Source organism: Camponotus vicinus, unplaced genomic scaffold (assembly GCF_025532165.1).
Source record: "Camponotus vicinus isolate PSW18456_S1 unplaced genomic scaffold, iyCamVici1.0 SCAF_5, whole genome shotgun sequence".
Taxonomy (NCBI): domain Eukaryota; kingdom Metazoa; phylum Arthropoda; class Insecta; order Hymenoptera; family Formicidae; genus Camponotus; species Camponotus vicinus.
Genome location: NW_028141977.1, coordinates 3,361,048 through 3,381,923, shown reverse-complemented (window position 1 = coordinate 3,381,923; position 20,876 = coordinate 3,361,048). Strand labels below are relative to the sequence as shown.

Below are 20,876 nucleotides of genomic sequence, written 5' to 3'. Positions count from 1 at the left end.
TTATATAATGAAGAATAATCGTATATTATATCGAAAAATCATAGAATTGATGCGCAAATTATATACTTAAAGTTTTATTTAAATGTGATTACAACTTTATCGTCATAAATATTATAATAGTTTATATGTGTGATCAAAGTGTGCGCGAAATGTCTGCCGACAATCTGTTGTCAGATTATGTTTTACAGACTCTGTCGCCAGAACAAAAGCTTAATGCGGATACAGATGATATGGTTTTGGTGTAGAATTTTGATCGGAATCTGCTGCCAATCTGCTGACATTTTGCTTACTGGGAATAAAGTTGCAAATTTGTCACAATATCGTGAATGAGAAGCAGTTTTAAAATCACATTCAAGATGTTATTCTCTAGTATAAATATATAAATATATAAAATGTATATAAATATATAAAATATATAAAATATATAAAATATAAAATAAGTAAAGTATAAATATATAAAATATTTATAAAATGTAATGTACATAATAATATAATATATAATGTATATATAAATGCTACTATATATATAAGTACTACTTATACAATTTTCTCAATACAAGTGTCTCACTGCTCTCTAAAAGTGAATCAGCGTATTATCACTGAAAAACAGTAAATAGTCACTTATTACAGCAGTTATAAGTACAGCAGCTGTAAATCAGTGATATTTTATTAAAAGAATCAGTTAATAATTTTGACTGTTTCAATCAGTAATATTTCTCAATATTAGTAATATTTCGTTCGTTATTGTCAGTAATATTAAATTACAATTCATCTCTCTACCTGTTTCATATAAACTTAAAAATTTTATTTATATTTACTAAATATTTATTATATTAAAAATTTTATTTTATTTATATATTACATGCATATTGAACTTGTTATTTTAAATAAATAACGAACGAATAATTTTCATTAAGTCGCCAGACATTTATTTGTCCGACTTATAAAGATCGATTTAATATCTGAAGCCTCTCTATTGAGATTGTATCAAAAATTAAATCGAAGTAATACTTCTAATTTTAAATGTCGCTTTTTGCAAACTTTATATAATTCTTATGACTAAAATTAAATACGAGAGAGATAGCGATCATAGCGGTAAACGAACGAACTAGCGATTACTGGTTTTACAGTAAAATTTACTGGTTTTACAGTAAATTTTATTTTAACTGACTATAATCAGTGAGATATAAGATAAAATAACAAAAAAGTAAGCGTTTCCACTGAAGATCAGTAAAATACTCACTGATTCTCAGTGAAATCTTATTTTACTGTTTAAATTAGTGATATTTTCACTGATTCAGTTTTAGAGAGTGTATAATGAATTTACTATAACTTCGACCAAGTAAAGCACACGCAGGTTTTTAATGTATATATATATATATATATATTCAGAGTACACAATTTTCAAACTAAATATCTGCATTAAAAACCTGCGTGTGCTTTACTTGGTCTTATATCCTCCTCGAAATCATACAACTATTGTCTGAAACATTTTTCCCAATCTCTTTTACTTTAAGAGATATTCAGCTGCATCACTTAAAATGACACACCCTGTATATACTTTACCTACATATATATAGGAGTAACTATTGGAACGCAGGCTGAAATATATGTAAATATACGAGTCGAAAATTGAATTTACCATTCAAAACATAGGTCCACATAAGCTATAAAAAAAGCCAGGATTGATTAAAAGCAAGAAAGATCAGTCGAATTTGAATTGTTTGAACAAGAAGAGGCCACTTTGTATAGTTCGGTTAAAAAGATTAAGTATAATTATATTCATTTAAACGGTACGAAAAATTTTAAACGCGTTTTTCTCAAAACCATTTTGAGATATCGTGATCACCGTTTATCAAAACCACGATATCTCAAAATCTGTTGATCCGATCAACTTATGCATGCAACACACATATCCAAAATTATATAAAAATTTATTTATTTTCCTATTTTTCTAGCCCCAAAAAGAAAAAAAGAACAGAAAAATTGTTAGTAAACTTTCAAACTGCTGTCATTTTGTGAATTTTTTCTTTTCTAAGTGGTTCGCACGATAGCAGAACTCATATAAATTAAGAATTTTTTGTTTCGAATAAGCAGAACTACCGGAATCATGGTCACCGTTTTCTCGAAGTTTTTTTTAAAGCCATTATTCGGAGGCTTGTGCCTCAAATAATTTTATTTATTTTTAAATTAAAAAAATTGTAAATTATAATTAAAAGTCCCTAAATATATATATCAAATGGTAACAAGTCTTATAGTTTTTTAATAAAAAATTCCCGAAAAAGCCTTAGTAAAATCGCGTTTTACACGGAATAAAAGTTAAGTATCCCCCCTTAAGTATCATTTATGTATATTATATTTGAAAATATATGAAGTTAATTCGTATTTTCAGATATGCATTATAATGTAAGCTCATATATTTCATATACTTTCTGCCTGTTATGGAACACAGAGGCTAGATATGTGTGTGTCATATTACGTATATATAAATATTTCTTTCACTCTAAATAATTTTTACAAATTACTATAATCTGAGGATATGTTTTTGGGATAATCAAAGTCGCTTTGGGATAATCCAAGCGCGCTAAACTTAAAACAAATAAGCGTAATAGAAGTGCTTGCACTTTTGTTGAGTTCTACTTTCTTAAATCAATCACACATTGATGTAGTTGCTAAACACGTTTTATTCAGAGATACTTGGCTTTCTTGTACAAAATTAATAAGGCGTGTAAAACACACACACACGTGTTTCGTGCTGTTAAGAAGCGGGCGGAAGTCTCTGGTACTCACGCCACCAACAAAAAATGCGAGGGAGATCCAAAATACATGCAGTCAACAAAAATATAAAGATATAATAAGATAAAATAATCAATACAATTTCATCTTACAACACTCTCCCTAAAATTGTAGTTTGCACAGTTTAACTTTAATATAATCCAATCTTTTTACTGAGTTCTCTTAATCCCTACGATTAAGAGAACTCAGTAAAAAGATTGGATTATATTAAAGTTAAACTGTGTAGGACCGCTACGGTCCTAAAGACTTCGTAAACATATCTGCTACTTGATTATTTGTATCGATATATTCTAAAATAATTTTCTTCTCCGATACCAGTTCTTGAATATAGTGATATCTCACTGCGATATGTTTAGTACGTCTGTGTTGTTCAGGATTGTTAGCCAAACGAATTGCAGCTTGACTGTCCATAAGAAGACGGGCTTGACTTCTAGGTTTGAACTCATTAACTATATTGCGCAACCATACTAATTCCTTTGCAGCTGTAGATGCTGCCACATACTCCGCCTCTGTTGTAGACAAGGCTACGCAGTTTTGACGTTGACTACTCCATGTAATAGCTCCACTTCCCAAGGTTGATACCCAGTAGTGGAGCGTCTCGTTAATAAGTCTCCAGCATAGTCTGCGTCAGTAAATACAGTTAAATGATTATCAGAAGAATTACTATAAATAATTCCTAATCCTACTGTTCCTTTTAAATATCTAAGGCAGGGATACGCAACTGGCGGCCCGCGGGCCGGATCCGGCCCGCGAGGTTTTCCAATCCGGCCCGCGACAGTCCAAACTTGACTCACAGAAAAAATAAATTAAATTTTTTGCACATAACGCCAAATTGGTTTTTTTATGCGATATAGCGACCGGAATCACGAGATCCCAAGCACACACACAACCAGCAGATTTTGACAATGGAATATCTAATTACAGGCCTGACAGCGTGGGCGTCCACGGAGCACGCGAAGAGGAGAACATGCCACCTCTCCGCGCTATCTCTTCTCGTCTCTCCTCTTTGGCTTTATCCCCACCCCAATCTACACTCTTACACAGTCACATGTCTCAAGACGGTACGCCTCGTGCGTATGGAAGCGTTAGCGGGGAAACTCGCGCGGTCAGGCCTGTTAGACTCTAATATCGAAGCCACTCGCTTTACTCGATTAAGAGACATTTGCTTCTTGGCATTTATCGTTTGTCGGTTCGGTGGAACAGAAAACAATTGCGTGACATAAGCAATTCTCGGTTGTATGCTTGCTTGAGACGTCGCAATATCGCATTACTAATCTTTAATTTAGTTGCGGATTTTGTTTTTTGTTGTCTTGTTCACGATGTCTGAGTCAAAGCGTCGAAAAATCGATTTCGAAAATAGAATATTTAATGAAAAATGGACTGAAGAATTTTTCTTTGTTCTTCCACTCCATAAAAATGCGAAACCAACATGTTTAATTTGCCACGAAACAGTTGCTGTGTGCAAAGTAGCAAATATAAGTCGCCATTATGAAACAAAGCATTTGAAAAGATATGACAAAGATTTTCCAAAGGGTTCTTCACTTAGAATTGAAAAAGTTAATGCCCTTCGTTCATCATTTGAACGCTCTCAAATGGTAATGAAACGTTCGATGTCCGAACAGGAAAAATGCACTGAAGCATCTTTACGTGTTGCATGAATTTTGGCCAAACATATGGTGCCATTTTCATATTCCGAGATAGTCAAAGAATGTTTGATACAAGTCTCAAATGCGGTTTTCGATAATAAGAAAGAAATTGCAGAAATGTTTAGCAAAATTCCACTATCTCGTGATTCCGCGATTCGTAAGACCGAAATTTGCGCAAAATCAGTTCGTGAAAGTATATTAGCAGATCTTACTAAAACACAGTTTTTCTCGCTTGCGATTGACGAATCTACAGATATATCTGATGTAGCACAAATGGCTGTGTTTATTCGTTATGTTCTGAATAATAATTATAAAGAAGAACTCTTGACGTTGTTGCCATTGCATGATCGCACAACTGGTCAAATATTGTTTGAACGTTTCCAAGAATTTATGAACAATAATGGCCTCTCATATAAAAATATTCTTTCTATAGTCACTGATGGTGCACCAGCAATGATAGGAAAAGCAAATGGTTTTGTAACACTTTTGAAGCAAATTAATTCTAAAATTATTATTTCATTACATTGCATAATTCACCAAGCAGTTCTTTGTGCAAAGCTTTCGGGTGATTTCAAAAATGTCATGAATACAATTATGAAAATTGTCAATTATTTGAGATCTCACTCAGCATTACAACATCGCTTACTCCGAGCATTTCTTGAAGAATGCGATTCTGAATACATTGATCTTCTTCTGCATAACGATGTTCGCTGGTTGAGCAAGGGAAATGTACTCAAAAGATTTATAATTTTGCTTAATGAAATTTCGGATTTTCTTAAAAGTAGAAATACAAAAACAGCTACCGAATATTTTGAGTTTCTTTGTAATTCAAATAATGTTACTAAACTATGCTTTTTGGGTGACATGTTCTCACATATCAATGACCTGAATCTGGTTTTGCAAGGAAAAGGAAAACTGATTTGTGATATGTGGGAAAAGATTAAAGCTTTCCAAAGAAAATTAAAATTGTTTGAGAATGATTTGAATTCTAAAGAGCTGATTTTCCTTTATTAAAAGCACATTTTAAAAGCAATGTTAAAGAAATTCCACAGTTTGAGGAATACGAGAGTTTTCTAAAAAATTTGCAACTTGAATTTACTTCCCGATTTACTGATTTTGATCAAATTGGCGACTTATTAGCAGCAATACAAAGCCCATTCAGTCTTGAGACAAATGGTAATTGGATTAATACAGCAGTGCAACTGTTCACTCTTGAAAAGACTAAATTGCAATTGGAAATTATTGAATTTCAAGAGAGTACTGTGCTGCGAGAGAAATTTACCACAACAGATATAGCAAAATTTTGGATAGACGCACTCCCTGAACAATCTTTTCCAAATCTGAAAAAAATGGGTACTATGCTATGTACAATGTTTGGATCTACATATGTTTGTGAAGCAGCATTTTCTAAAATGAACATAATAAAAAATAAATATCGAAATCGAATGACTGACGACCATTTGCGCGACTGCATGCTAGTAGCCAATACCACTTATGAACCAAGTTTCAAGAAACTAGCACAAGATAGGAAAGCAAATTTTTCACATTAAAAATGCCTTTTATAACAATTAAAAATTAAAGTAATTGCCTTGTCATGAAGTTATCAGAATTTTGATCTCGACGATATTAATAAAAAAACAAATAACAAAAAATATATAAAAACAAAATAAAAAACATAAGAAAACATAAAAAAATAAATAAAAACACAAAAAGTAAAAAAACAAAAATATAAAAATATAACATAAAAACATAATAAAAAAACATAAAAAACATTAAATATAAAATAATATATAACCAATAAAAATACAAAAAACAAAAATAAAAAACAAAAGCCCTAACCCTAACCCCTAACCCTAAATACACCCCCCTTTTTTACCTCCCCCCTCCCCAAAGGGATTCGACGTTGCCTCACCTCCACGTGGTGATTCCTGGGTGATGCAAAGAAGGCAAACATATTTTAGCTGTTGCGGCCCGCAGTATAATTTCAAATTTTACATTTGGCCTGCCAAAAAATCTAGTTGCGTATCCCTGGGCTACGGATTAATTTACAAATACGTCCTGATTCATCATTATATCCTTCCGGTTGCACCATGAAGATGGATTCTTCCAGTTCTTCATTTAAAAAAGCAATTTTACAATCAAATTGACTAATCTCCAGATTATCTGCTGCAGCCATCCAAAGTAATAATCGTATCGTATCGTATCGAACTACCGGACTAAATGTTTCCGTATAGTTAACACCATAAATCTGCTCATATCCTTTAATAACTAATCGAGCTTTATAACGATCGACTTCTCCATCGGCTCTCGTTTTAATACAGTAAACCCATTTTGATGACAAGGGCTTTATATTTTGATTAGTTTCCACTAACTCCCAAGTATAATTTTTTCTATGAGAATACATTTCCTCATCCATTGCTTTTATCCAGTTCTCTCTTTCCGTACTTGCAATGCTTCATTATACGAATTAAGTTCTACAGGAGTTCTTTGACATAAATAAGTAAATCTCTGTGGTGCCTGAATTGTTGCTCGGTTTCTTAACTGATAAGTTGATTTTAGTTGTTCCTTTTGATTTTCTTCTTGCATTATTTTCTCTTCAGGTTCTTTTTCATGTATCACTTCTGAATCTTTCTCTCCCTGGCTCAACTCTAATAGCTACTTCTCGAAATTCAACATCTCTGCTAATTTCAATTTGTTTTCTTGAGGTAACCAAACACGATAGTTTCCAGTAATGTCTTCATATCCTACGAAGATTCCTTGCTTACTCGTTTTTCCAAATTTTTTGTCATCTCTCTTTTGTTTTGGTATTCGAACAAAACATTCACTTCCAAAAATCTTCAAGTGATGTAAGGAATATTCCCGTTTATACGTTCGCTCTACAGCAGGAGTGGAATCCCAAGCACTATGAAAATGTCGAAATGCAGGCGGTAATGTATTCAATATTGTTGTCATTAGCATTGTATTAGAAATTGGCTCATTTAGTTCTTGTAACCGACGAGCAAATGATTCTAATTTACTTACATGAGTTGCAATATCATCACCAGGATTATAACGATACTCACGAAACTGCGTCTGAAGCACGTATACTGAATCCGCAGATTTCTGTTCATATATGTTCAACAGCTTTATCTATATTTCTCGTGCGGTTTCACAAGTCATACCAACGACAACGGTTTCTTGTCTAGTATTGTGACTAATATTGCTTTTGCTATCTTAGCCTTCTTCGGTTGAGTTCTGCTATATCTGGATTATCACCTCCGGGTTTGACCAAACTGCCATCGATTACTTCTAACGCATCTCGAGCATCCAAGATTGCTTGAACTTGAAATTTCCATTGCAATTGCTGGAATCAGCGAGCTTCTCAATTTTCACCTTGTCTCCATCCATTGTGTTTTTTTTTCGACTATTGGCAAACAAAGTCCAGAAAAATATTTGCTGCAAGCTCGACAAGGTAACCTAACCTCTTCTCCGCAATTTTATATCGTCTTTACATAAACGTGTCTGGGCCCATAACCTGTTGAGTTCTACTTTCTTAAATCACACATTGATGTGGTTGCTAAACATGTTTTATTCAGAGATACTTAGCTTCCTTGTACAAAATTAATAAGACGTGTAAAACACACACACACGTGTTTCGTGCTGCTAAGAAGCGGGCGGAAGTCTCTGGTACTCGCGCCACCAACAAAAAATGCAAGGGAGATTCAAAATACATGCAGTAATCAACGAAAACAAAGATATAATAAGATAAAATAATCAATACAATTTCATCTTACAATAACTTTATCTACCCGGGAAAAAAAAGTCCATATAAAATTGGCCATATATGGATTTTGTCAATATCTAATTATGTTTTGCCAAATATAGTCATATATGATATCATATATGAATAAATATTATCAGATCTGAACACTAAGAGTACACCGAAAAAATTGTATTCTTAACTTAAGAATATGCCACTTATCTTTAGAATATATACCACTAAAATAGGCGCCAAGAGGATCCTCTTAAGTTAAGAAGAAAATCTTCTAAAGAGATATTCTTAATATACAGAGAAAAATATTGTATTTTTTGGATTTAATAAATTTTGTTGAAGTCAAATAAATTTAATTATTGGTCTAAAAGTTTTTTTCCGCCTAATTTCAAATAATCTGTTTAATATTCTGAATCCCAACAAGGAATCCAGATTATTAAATAAATTATTTTAAATTCAGTTCGAAATTAAACTGATAAACAGTGAATGTCAGAAAGAGGATGCGGCTCACGTGCACACAGAGAACCTGTGAGCAGCACAGGTCCTCTCTTTCGCACTACTGTTAAGAGAAAAAAATATACTTTAGATCTTACGTTAATACAAGTCCTTTATATACATTTCATGATAAATATTGAATACGAGAAAAATTAAGAGTGGTGTCGCCGCGTAGCGGCAAATGAAGAAACATGTCGCGCACACGAAAATCGAGTTGCGGCGTAGAAGTCGCAAATTAAGAATATATTCTTATTCATTAAGAATATATTCTTATTTATTAAGAATATTTATTAAGAGGACTTATAATTAATTACATATATAATGCAAGATATAATTTTTAGGAAAAATTATATTTGTCTATATAAAAAAAGGTAAAAATCATATATAATCTTAAATGATTATATATAATATCATATATGATTTATATCAAAGCATACATGAAACTAACCTTTGCTTTGGTTTTATACATGCTTAGATATGATATAATATCTGACTATGTCTGATTGTACAAAATGACGTGAGGTATTTAATATCATTTTTTATGGTCAGAAATGGTCAGAGATGGACAACATATCTAAGCATATACAAAAACGTATGCTCTGATAAAATCATATGTGATATTATATATAATTATATAAGACTGTATATAATTTTACTTTTTTTTATATGGTGTACAACTTTGCTTCCGCCGTTTTTTTTCCGAAATTCGAGGCTTTATTGTAAAAAACTGGTTATACATTTATGATTCAAAGTATTGTCCATCGCTGGCCACTACTTTCTCCCATCTTTTGGGCAGCGTACGAATCCCGCGTTGAAAAAACTAGTCATCTTTTGAAGCGATCCACGAATCGATCCAATTTCTTACTTCTTCATAAGACCGGAAGTGCTGGTCAGCCAGGCCGTGTGCCATTGATCGAAACAAGTGATAGTCAGAGGGAGCAACGTCTGGAGAATACGGCGGGTGGGGTAGGACTTCCCATTTCAACGTTTCCAAGTATGTCTTGACCACTTTCGCAACATGGGGTCGAGCATTGTCATGCTGCAAAATCACTTTATCGTGTCTCTCGTTGTATTGCGGCCGTTTGTCTTTCAATGCTCGGCTCAAACGCATTAATTGCGTTCGATAACGATCGCCTGTGATTGTTTCAGTCGGTTTTAACAGCTCATAATACACTACGCCGAGCTGGTCCCACCAAATACAGAGCATGACCTTGGAGCCGTGAATATTCGGTTTAGCCGACGTGGAAGCATGGCCGGGATATCCCCATGATTTTCTGCGCTTGGGGTTATCGTAATGAACCCATTTTTCGCCCCCAGTCACAATGCGATGCAGAAATCCCTTCCGTCTTTGCCTTTCAAGCAACTGTTCACAAGCAAACAAACGCCGTTCAACATCTCTCGGTTTCAACTCGTACGGCACCCAATTTCCTTGCTTCTGAATCATTCCCATGTCTTTGAGGCGTTTTGAAATTGCTTGTTGAGTCACTCCCAATGATCGTGCTAATTCTTCTTGATTTTGACACGAGTCTTCATTAAGTAATGCCTCCAATTCTGCATCTTCGAAAACCTTCTCTCTTCCACCGCTATGCCGGTCTTCGACGTGAAAATCACCGTTCTTGAAACGTTGAAACCACTCACGACACGTTCTTTCACTAATAGCGGCCTCACCATAAGTATTTGAGAGCATTCGATGAGCCTCAGCCGCAGATTTCTTCATATTGAAGCAGAAAATTAAAACCTCCCGCAAATGACGAGAATTTGGCTCGTAAACTGACATTTTCAATCGAGAATAACTTTATGATGCAGACACAAATCGACTAATGTTTCTATGGGGTTATGTTGACAGATGCCCAAGTTTATTGCATGACGTCTATGATCTATTTATTTCGACCACTACTTACCGCTAAAGCCATCTATAGGAAAACGGCGGAAGCAAAGTTGTACACCTAATATAAATAGACATGGACTTTTTTTTCTCGGGTACGTTTCTAAAATTAGCATATCACAAAATGAAATGAAGTCTCTTACTCTAGATCTCCTTCTTTCTCTAGTTTTGATAAGAATTTCAGAACTCTGCCATTTGGTTCTACTTGACGTACCATATCTATTAGGGAGAGGAATGTCTTAATACCAATGGATACACTGAAAACATAAAAGTGAATTGAATATTAGATTAATCTTGTAATTTAATGATATCTGTGACAAAACATTTTTATCTGTAACATATGCATATATTTTTACATACTAGCTAATATCACACATGTTATATCAATAAAGTTATTAAAATAAATAATAAAAAATAAATAATGATTAATATTTTACCGTCTTCCTTGAAGATTTGAACGTAAAAATTCCATTTCCCGTTCTGTGAAAAGCTCAACATTTTCCAATATATTTAATAGATGATCAGGGGTTGTCAAATTAGGCACATTCAAAATAATATCAAAAAATATTCCGAAATCGTCTAAAACTTGTCTGCAAGAAAAAATATATTGTTAAAAGGAATGTAATGATTTATTATTGTTTTGTTTAACTGCAGAAAAAAAATCCTTATTCTACCTGCAACTAGAGGTGCATAGAATTAATAATTTATGGCCAGATGGCGGTTGCTTCTTTAATAACATCAAAAGTGCTTTCAGTATCAAATGTGAGTATTTTAATCCGCTCGGGCAATAGTCTAATAAACGTTCTATATTGTCGATTAAAATACAGCTAAGCTGTGAATGATATGCATCCTCGAATATCTAAAATGTATAAATACATAAATGATAAGCAATTATTTTAAATTTTATATCAAATATAATAAAACAAAAGTACTGACTTTAAGATAAATTTGCAATATCTAATACTAATATAAAAGGCGAATTATTTATTACCTTCTGTATAGAATGACGTTTTGCAAATTCATCACAACTGATCATATCGTCAGGTGTACAAACTTTAATGAATGGGAAGTCCAAATTCTTCGCAATTTGTGCGGCAAGCGTCGTTTTTCCGCTATTTGGTGGTCCTTCCAAGAGAACAGACACAAGATTAGATCCCTCGATCGCTAGTTTAATGCGTCGACTGTCAAGGATTTCAGCCACTGGCTGACTCCAACTAATAATTCCACGCACTAATAATTGACGCAGTCTTCCCATGCTTTGACCAAATTCCTAAAAATTATATAATTATATTTCTATGATCACTGAAGATACAAAATATATATATATATATATATCACTGAGGAGTGATCATATCATAACGAAATATATTTAATAATATATTTATAATATATTTAATTGCATATTTTTCAAATTGATTTAATATAACAATTATATGTAAACTGAAACTAAAAGCAAATTTTATTTCATTAAAAGTCATAACAAATAGTAAAATAATAATAATAAAGTCTTCATTAATTGTAGAAATACAATGTTCATCCATTAGAAATGTATAAATGAACGAGAGTATTAGCATAATAGCTAAATAACAACATGCATAATAGCTAAATAACAATAGTTTCTCTGTCTAGTAAATGAAAGATCACAAGATTTATCCATGTGCATATATGAATGCATGTGACTTACCGGTTCAATATCATGTTCTAGCGCATGGAAAAAATCATTTTCAGTGATCATCACGGCTGGATCAACTTCTACCTGGTTGCCGATAACTATTATATGCCGACCCATAGCAATCCTCTGTGCGGTTGTGACTAGGTACTTTAATTCCGCCTCGCAAAAATTCCTAGTTCGGGCCACCAACTCTTCCGGATTTACATCAGGCGCTATCAATCTATTAGCTCTCATTCGGTCTATGTGAAAAGCAAGAATCTGATGTCGTCTACGTGCGTCTGGTAAGCTCTCCATCTGCAACTTTAAACAGAAAAATAAAAATAGAAAAAGAGAAAATCGAAACCTATTTAGAATATAAAATAATAGCAAATATTAACCATAAAATAATTATATGAGCAAAAATTAATAAAAAATAAGATGCAAAATCAAATTCATCTAAAAAATTCTACAATATCTTATATATATACATTAGAGTTTTGTTTTTGTAAAATGATGAAAATGAGGATATTCAAACCAGTCTTTAACATTTTGACTGCCACGTCACCCACATATAAGGATGATGATTATATTGCCTAATTACGAAAAATCTAAGTAGGTATTTGAAATAATAATTAACAGGATATAATAAGACTAATAAATTATTATAAAGACAATATAATAATATAACTATAAATAGTTTGATTTAAAAATTATAGCAAATTTCTTCTTCACTGATATCTAGTTCATTAAAAATTGTTTGTTTATTTTATCTTTTCGACATTGTAAAACTTGTGTTAGTAATTTTAATGATTATGGAACTGATTACTGTACGAATGTATTTTTTTTAGAAATTAGTTCAGAAATATTCTTATATTAAAAATATGCATTTAAAAATCCCTAACTATTTTTTAAGTGCTTTGTTCTGGAGTCTACTGATTTCCGAATAAGAATTCGGAACACATTTTTCAGCCCAACGAATAATTGTTAGAAAACAATATTCGTGGACTAGAAAAATAATAATAATGAGGTGCAAGTGGCTGGATCAAGAATCGAACCAGCCACTTGCACTTCACATATTTCGATATATATATATATATATATATATATATATATATATATATATATATATATATATAAGTAATTTAATAAATATACAGGATGTTTTATTTTAATATGTCTCAAGCAAATATCTCGAAAAATATGAAAGATATGAAAAAACGTTTCAGATAAAAGTTGTTTGGTTCGAAGGGAGACATAAGATGGTTTAATCTTGAATGAACGTGCAAAAGTCATGGAGTTCAACTTTTTTTTTAGGGGAACATTCCTCTTTTTCATTGCATATTCTTGTTACTTCGAGAGCTTTTTAAAACATCATAATTAAATATTTCTCCATGAAGTACTTTTCGAGTTATGAGGTTTAAAATAATTTCTTAATTTTATAAAAACTATAAAATACTAAACTAAACTATAAATATCTTGTAAAATATTCACTTTTCGATGATTTTTTACTTCAATATTTTTATGTACTAAATAATGAAAGAAATCAATTGATATAAAGAAAACACATAGTTGTTCTTAAGAAAAAATATCTAACTGTTAATTACAAATTGCACATTTTTTTAAATATAAATATCAAGCGAAACGGTAACGTCGCGACGTCAAGTACATAAAAAACAGGATCCGAGCGTTGAGAGTTACTGTTCTCTATGCGGCGCTACCAGGTAGTTTATTCGGAATTTCACAAGTTTATTAAATTAATATCTGAACCAAAAGTTTACTTGACAAGAATTTGTCAAGTAAACTTTTGGTTAAGATATTTAATAAACTAAAGCCCGTAATCAAAAATTTAACGGCACTTTTATAATATGATATAATATGGATATAAGCTTTCGATTGCGACCAATTTGAATAAAATCAGTGCAGTAAATCCTAAGAAATAAATATGAGAATTGTGACATTTCTCGTTTTTCTTCTCCTTCGTGTTTTCCAGTTTCAGACTCACGTGCATATGCTCGCACGCACGAGTTTGTTTCTCAAGCGCATTCACACCGTGCATATACGATTATTGCTTCGGTGTGCATAATGCTTTAAAGAGACAAAATTATATGTGTGTATGTGTGTGCATACGTGTGATATGTGCATGTATGTGTGTGCGTACGTGTGAGAGATTAATTTACGTACAATCACACGTACAATCACAATTATCGTACAATAACAATTTTCAAAAATCACCCCTTCGAAGTGGAATTTTATTAAATTAGAAACGGTGAGCTGTAAAAATACGGAACTTGTGTTAAATAAAATTAAAAAAAAAAAGTAATTTGTCGTATAGTAACAATTTTCAAAAACCATTCCTTATAAAAGCAATTTTCAAAAACCACCTCTTTAGGATGAAAAATAATATTTCGAAAATGATGTATTACATCATGCGACTTACACCGTTAGTTAAGGTTTCTACAAAGACTAATTTGTCCTAATAATTTTCGAAAATCACTCCTTAGGAGTAAAATCTAATATTTTAGAAACAGTGTACCACAAAAATATAAAACCTATGTCGTTAGATAAGACTTATAGAAAGACTAATTACCATACAGTAACATTTTTTAAAAACTCCTTGAGGATGAAATTTAGTATCTTAGAAACGGTGTACCACGGAACTTATGTCGTTAAATAAGACTTCTAGAGAGATTAATTTATCGTGTATTTGCAGTTTTAGAGATCTGATGTTACTTCTTTTTTATTTCCTTTAAAATAATATCCTATATAATATAAAAATAGATTCATTTAAATCTTATATTTAAGTTAAGATTATGCAAAAAAAGATTATTTATGTATATAATTATATATAAATATGTGTGTGTGTGTGTGTGTGTGTGTGTGTGTGTATTATTATGTCAATTGTTGTGTATAATGTATAAGTAAATTGGGCCTTATTTTATGTTCTTAATGTGCGAACAATTTAAAATAATTATTGTAGATTTAGGCACGTCGTTTGTTGCTTCCGTTCACGTCGACCACACTCATGCTTCTGTGGTCTGTCTCTCAGTCGTCTCTGCCATGTCTCTGCGCGTTGTCGTGCGAGCAGTCGCTCTTGGTCGTGCAGTCCGTCATGCAGTAGCGTAATGCTTAGCGCCTGTCAAGGGCAGAATTTATGCAACATTCCTCCTCTGCTTAAGAATGCTGATTTCGGTAGGAGCGAGTTCCTCCTATCGCCTTGTAATCAGGTCGAGTTCGATGTAAAAGACGTTCAGAACGAGCAGATGAATCCGGGGATTGTAGCCCTGTTGTTGAGAGGTTCTGCCTCCTTTCTTTCTTCTATCGAAGTGCCAAGTATTGAATCTGGTTGAATTCGTGCTGATTCTTTTCCTGAAGGTAGTAGATCTTCGCTAATCGTATTAGATTTTCTTTCCTTTTGGACGGTTCCATATTTAATTGAAATGTCTAGTAATGAATCCTCTTTCAACGCTGACGCGAGCGAGAAGCTTTCCTTATCAGCCTAACAATTTTTCTAGGAATACGCTGTCCATTGGAAAGTTGGATCAGTACCGATTGACCTGTAGTAAATAAATGTGGCCTTGCGCTGTGATCAGCGTTAAATTGCTGTTTCATTTGCTTCTGCCGGGAAGTAGGAATTAAATCAGATTTTTCAGGTGCAGTAAAAATATATAATGGAATTCTAAGCTTACGTCCAAAGAATATTTCTGTCGGAGACTTATGACCGCATCACTGAATGTGCAGTTGTATGCGTATATAAATTTGTTTAATTCCGTTTCTAATTGTGAACTTTGACTTGTATCTATAAAACCTTTTAATGTTCTCACTATTCTCTCGGCTTAATCATTTGATTATGGATGCCTAGGTGGGATACGCAGGTGTAGAATTCTAAATTCGGCGCACAGCTGCGCGAATTCCACTGAAGTAAATTGAGTATCGTTATCTGAAACTAGTACTTCAGGAGGTCCATATCGACTAAAGAATCTTCGCAGATATCGACATATTGCTGCCGATGTTATTGTTAGGAACCATCCTGCTTGCATCCATTGCAATGATTGCATTCTTTTACGTATCTCTCGATGTCGTCATGCATTGCCGGCCAATAGAAATAACGTCGAGCAAGCTGTATCATCTGGCGGATATTTGGATGCGCAATGTGTAATTGCTTTAGCACAATAGGTTGTAGACGTTTAGAAATTATTAGTTTCATCAACTATGGCTATACTATATACTAAGTAATCGCGACGACGATAATATGGCATTAACTCTTCGTCAGTTACGTCCGATTTGAGTCATCCGTTTTGAAGACAATTTATAACCTCAACGAGAATTCCATCGCTGAATGTCTCACGTTGGAGCTCTTATCGAGTTGTTGAAGGTAAGAACTGTACTGATTTGTTGATAATCTGTTGTAGTTCTGTATCTGTTTCCTATAGCGCAGCAACAACTTCTTCGAGATCGACATCTGTCACGTCTTGTTTTGCATCCTGTATTAATCTTCAAAGAACGTCCGCTTGACCAAATTTTTTGGAGTTGACATATTCTATTTCGAAGTCACAATCAATTAGTCGAAAAACCCATCGTTTCAATCGATGTCCTGTACCTAGTGTCCTGTGTAATCTAACAGTATTTATTTTATTCTGCTGTTTCGATAAACAAACTCTAGCAATATATCCTATTTTCTTGCATAATCTGCATTCTGCTTTCTTAAAAGGATATGCATCCCGTCTATGTTTTGCGAAACCGCAGTCATGACATGGCGACAGTGTAGTAGAATTTGTCTTCTTTTCGTAATGCAATGTAGTAGGATTTGTCTTCTTTTGTAATATTTACTTTTCCTTTTAGGTGAATTCTTCGTTGGCTGACCGCGTTGATTTCTGAGAAGCGTTGTCCTCCCTGGCGAAAATAAGAAACTTTATAAAGCGTTAACAACCGTTGAGTGAGGGTTTTCTGAGAGTTTATATGCTTTTCAAACTTTGTAAGAGCATTTACATAACGCTGTTGGGTTTTGAATGCTTATCAAACGCTGCAGTGTTGCAATTTTTGTTCTACAAACTCTTTATATAATGTTACATGAAAGTTTTGCAATGCTGAGGTAACATTTTTCAGAGTACGTTCAGTAAACGTTGATACATCTTCGTGTACAGAGTTTACTCAGACTTTTCAAACGTTTATGTTTACGCTATAACGTACAAACGTCTTTTAAACGCTGCAGTGTTGCAATTTTTGTTCTACAAACTCTTTACTAATCGTTTTTAAACTCTCGACGAACTTCCACAAACGTTCATGTAAACGCCAAACAAACGTCTCATTTTTGCCAGGGCTTCAATGCGCATGACGTCAACTATGTGATTCACGTACACGTAGCAGATTTCTCTAATGTCTTTTCAAATGTGCAGTTCTCTTTTTTCTGATGTAACCTTGAAAAGGACTGTTCGCCTTGTAGTAGGTGTGATCGCTTAAGACGAGAGCCGTTAGTAGAATTTTGAGTTGGTCGATGTTGAAATTATCGAGTTCAAAGGCATCTTCTAGAACATTTACTTTGTCAAGTATTTCTATTGCCGTTGCTGGCGGAGAAGCACGAAAATTGAGATCTTCAAAACGATGCTGAAATAACGTTTTATCATGAAATTGTTTCTTAAGATGTTGCACGAGCTCTACAAAAGACATATCGTGCGGTTTCTTCGGTGATAAACGACTAAGTAATCGTTGATACTCATCGTCTAAAGAGCATGAAGAAGTAGCTTTTTGCTCTCCGTCTCGGTTAAACCCTTCGCTCCTTCCACGAAAGTACTTTTATGACGTTCATAGCATAACGTAAAAGTTTTACCGCTTGCAGATCATGAACGAATTTACCGAGCCGCGTAGCCAGATTTCAAAATTATGACGATTTTGTAAGCGGAAGTATTATACCATCGTCTGTTCTTTGAAGTGACAGTATTTTCGTCAGTTGCCTTTGTGACTCACCGATCTGACGTAATAGCTGCTGTTGGTTTTGCGCAGTAGTCGTTAGCGATTGAAGTAGTTATTCCATCGTCTTTTTCTTGCAGGTTCAATAAGACGCAGCGCCAATTGTTGTGCCAATTGTTGTGGAAATTGTTGCGTATAATGTATAAGGTTGTTGGGCCTTATTTTATTTCTTTAATGTGCGAACAATTTGAAGTAATTATTGCAGATTTAAGCACGTCGTTTGTTACTTCTGTTCACGTCGACCACACCCATGTTTCTCTGGTCTGTCTCTCAGTCGTTTCTGCCATGTCACTGCATTGTCGTGTGCGCAGTCGCGCTACATCATTACCACACGTCTCTGCCACAGATATCCATACTATAACTAGATCGCTAACTCCCATTGATTTTGTACATAAAAGGCCTGTTCTTTTTAGCTGCACTGCTACACTAGTGCAATTAGTTAGAGTGAAAGAAAGTATGTTTGTCTCTTTCCAACTTATTGCACTAGTGCAGCAGTGCAGCTAAAAAGAACAGACCCAATATGTGTCCCCGAAAACCATGTAATATGGCGGTCGCGCATGCGTAATATTGGTGGAAAACTAATATGGTGGACACTTGTAGCCAGCTAATATTTAAGTTTTCACCTTAAAACTTGTACTTTTTACATTATAAACTTTTAATTTTGTAATAAAATAAATATAAATATATATATAAATGTTATATATATATATTTTTAATCTTTATATACTTTTAATCTTCTATATATATTTTTAATCTTGATTTTAATTATATCATATACCTTTTAAATATATTTTGATATATTTTATCTTTAAAGGCTGTAATAAATTTTAATTAAAAATGAAGAACATTATATATTATTTAAAAATAACTTATATTCAACTGTAAGTTTATACACAAATTACATACTTATGTACATTGTACATAACATCAACCAATCACAAACGTGACTGCTGTCCACCAACGTTACGCATGCGTGAGAATTTAGTACATAAATTTCGTGGACATGTATTTGACGCAAGTTAGCGGTCTAGTATATAGTATAGATGTCTGTGGTCTCTGCGCGTTGTCGTACGAGCAGTCGCTCTTGATCGCGCAGTCCGTCAGTAGCGTAATGCTTAGCGCCTGTCAAGGGCGCAATTTACCCAAAACACACACACACACATTAATATCAATTTATCTTTAATTACTTTTTCTCAAATTTTTTTATATTCATTTAAATATGACATAACACGATTGAAATTTAGCCGTCATTGGATTTATAAGAGAAAAGAAAGAAGTTGAAAATTAGAAGTGACTTAAACAGAAGTATGTAATAACTTCCTCTTAAAATAATATCCTGTAATTATTCTATAATATATAATTTTATGCATAGCTGTTGTTACGTCCACCCTGAATTGGATGGGCCGTATGGAAGAATATAACTTACTTACCTCGTGACACACTTTATTCGGGCGTGTGTATGAATCGGGTCGTGTGAAGAGCCTGACACAGGTCAGCGACCGAAGGTCCCTTTAACGCTGTGTTTCTAGACCTATTCGCTCGGTGGTCTCTTTTCGGTAAAGGAATTTAATCCTTTTTACGCGGGATGGGACCTAGTGCGATCTCAGGATATAGGGAAGAGAACGGATTAAATAATTAAATTATATATTAAATTAAAAATACAATATAATATTTAAAAAGATAAAAAAAGAATGAAAAAATACATATTAGCGCTTATAACTATGTGTGTGTGTGGGTATCTGTGTGTATGTATATATTCTCGCGGGTGTTACAATTGTTCGGAGGTCATCAGTTAGAATGTACAGCGAGGAATTTACGTTAAGAATTAGATTCTGACTGGTTATTACAATATATATAATTAATATAATATAAGAAATAAGACAAAAATAAAAAGTGAATGTGTAATAAAAATAATAACGCTTACTCATTAAAGGAAGTATAGAATTCGTCGGTTGCGCATATATGTTATAATTAGAATTAAAATTTTCTAAATTCGCTGAAACACACCCAGCAGACACTAAATAACAATTATATAACTGTTAGTTATAATTTCCTACTCAACAATATAATTGTTACATGTTATGTAACAGTTATATTGTTGAGTGGGAAATTACAACTAACAATTAAATTAAAATACAATGATAAAATTAAGATAAGAGATTCGCCAAGTCTAACAATAAGTTCGAAAATTATTCATCTATTCCAACGGTTTCTCCAAAAAGTAGTGATAATACAAAGAGAAATAATATAAAGAGAAAAAAAAATAATAATATAAGGATAGGAAATTAAAAGAAAATGAAAGGGCGTAAGGAAAAAATAGAAATGGAGAGTTAAATATATATATATAAAGAAAGGCTGAAACGAGATAAAAAGATAGAAAACAATATAAATTCTCGCTGAATAAATCAAAAAAGGACAACTAAGGAGAAATAAGAATTAAGGAGTATTCGCGGATGTCTATTCAGAAATCCAGAGCGAATAAAGATGTGAGGAATGCGCAAAAAATAAATAACAGAAGGAGTAAGACAAGAAACAGAGAAATGTAATAATTAATGGTGAAAATAAATAAACTGTAAAGAGTAAGGTGATTTATGTTGAATAATAAAATAAAAAGAAAGAAAATAAAAGAAATAAAACGTTTAATAGGAGTAAATAAATAAAAAAAAGAGAAAATGTTTCAATTTAAAT

The 20,876-nt window shown here is 33.0% G+C and overlaps 1 protein-coding gene across 1 annotated transcript; it reads right to left on the bottom strand.

Annotated features, from left to right (window-relative positions):
* Window positions 1–2,666: 2,666 nt before the first annotated feature.
* LOC145971765 (vesicle-fusing ATPase 2-like) lies at window positions 2,667–19,671 on the bottom strand. Its single transcript, XM_083099778.1, has 7 exons — window positions 19,619–19,671; window positions 12,258–12,545; window positions 11,565–11,843; window positions 11,248–11,432; window positions 11,011–11,163; window positions 10,717–10,830; window positions 2,667–3,418 (listed from the first exon to the last, which is right to left on the bottom strand). The coding sequence occupies exons 2-7, from the start codon at window positions 12,537–12,539 to the stop codon at window positions 3,028–3,030; spliced, it is 1,404 nt and encodes a 467-aa protein (XP_082955904.1). The 5' UTR covers window positions 12,540–12,545; window positions 19,619–19,671; the 3' UTR covers window positions 2,667–3,027.
* Window positions 19,672–20,876: the final 1,205 nt, after the last annotated feature.

Excerpts from the sequence above, each read along its gene's own strand:
- LOC145971765 (XM_083099778.1), bottom strand. The coding sequence starts at position 12,539 with ATGGAGAGCTTACCAGACGCACGTAGACGACATCAGATTCTTGCTTTT. Across the intron at positions 11,844-12,257 it reads TAGAACATGATATTGAACCG|GAATTTGGTCAAAGCATGGG; the intron begins GTAAGTCACATG and ends TATAATTTTTAG. Across the intron at positions 11,164-11,247 it reads CTATGCACCTCTAGTTGCAG|ACAAGTTTTAGACGATTTCG; the intron begins GTAGAATAAGGA and ends TTTTTCTTGCAG.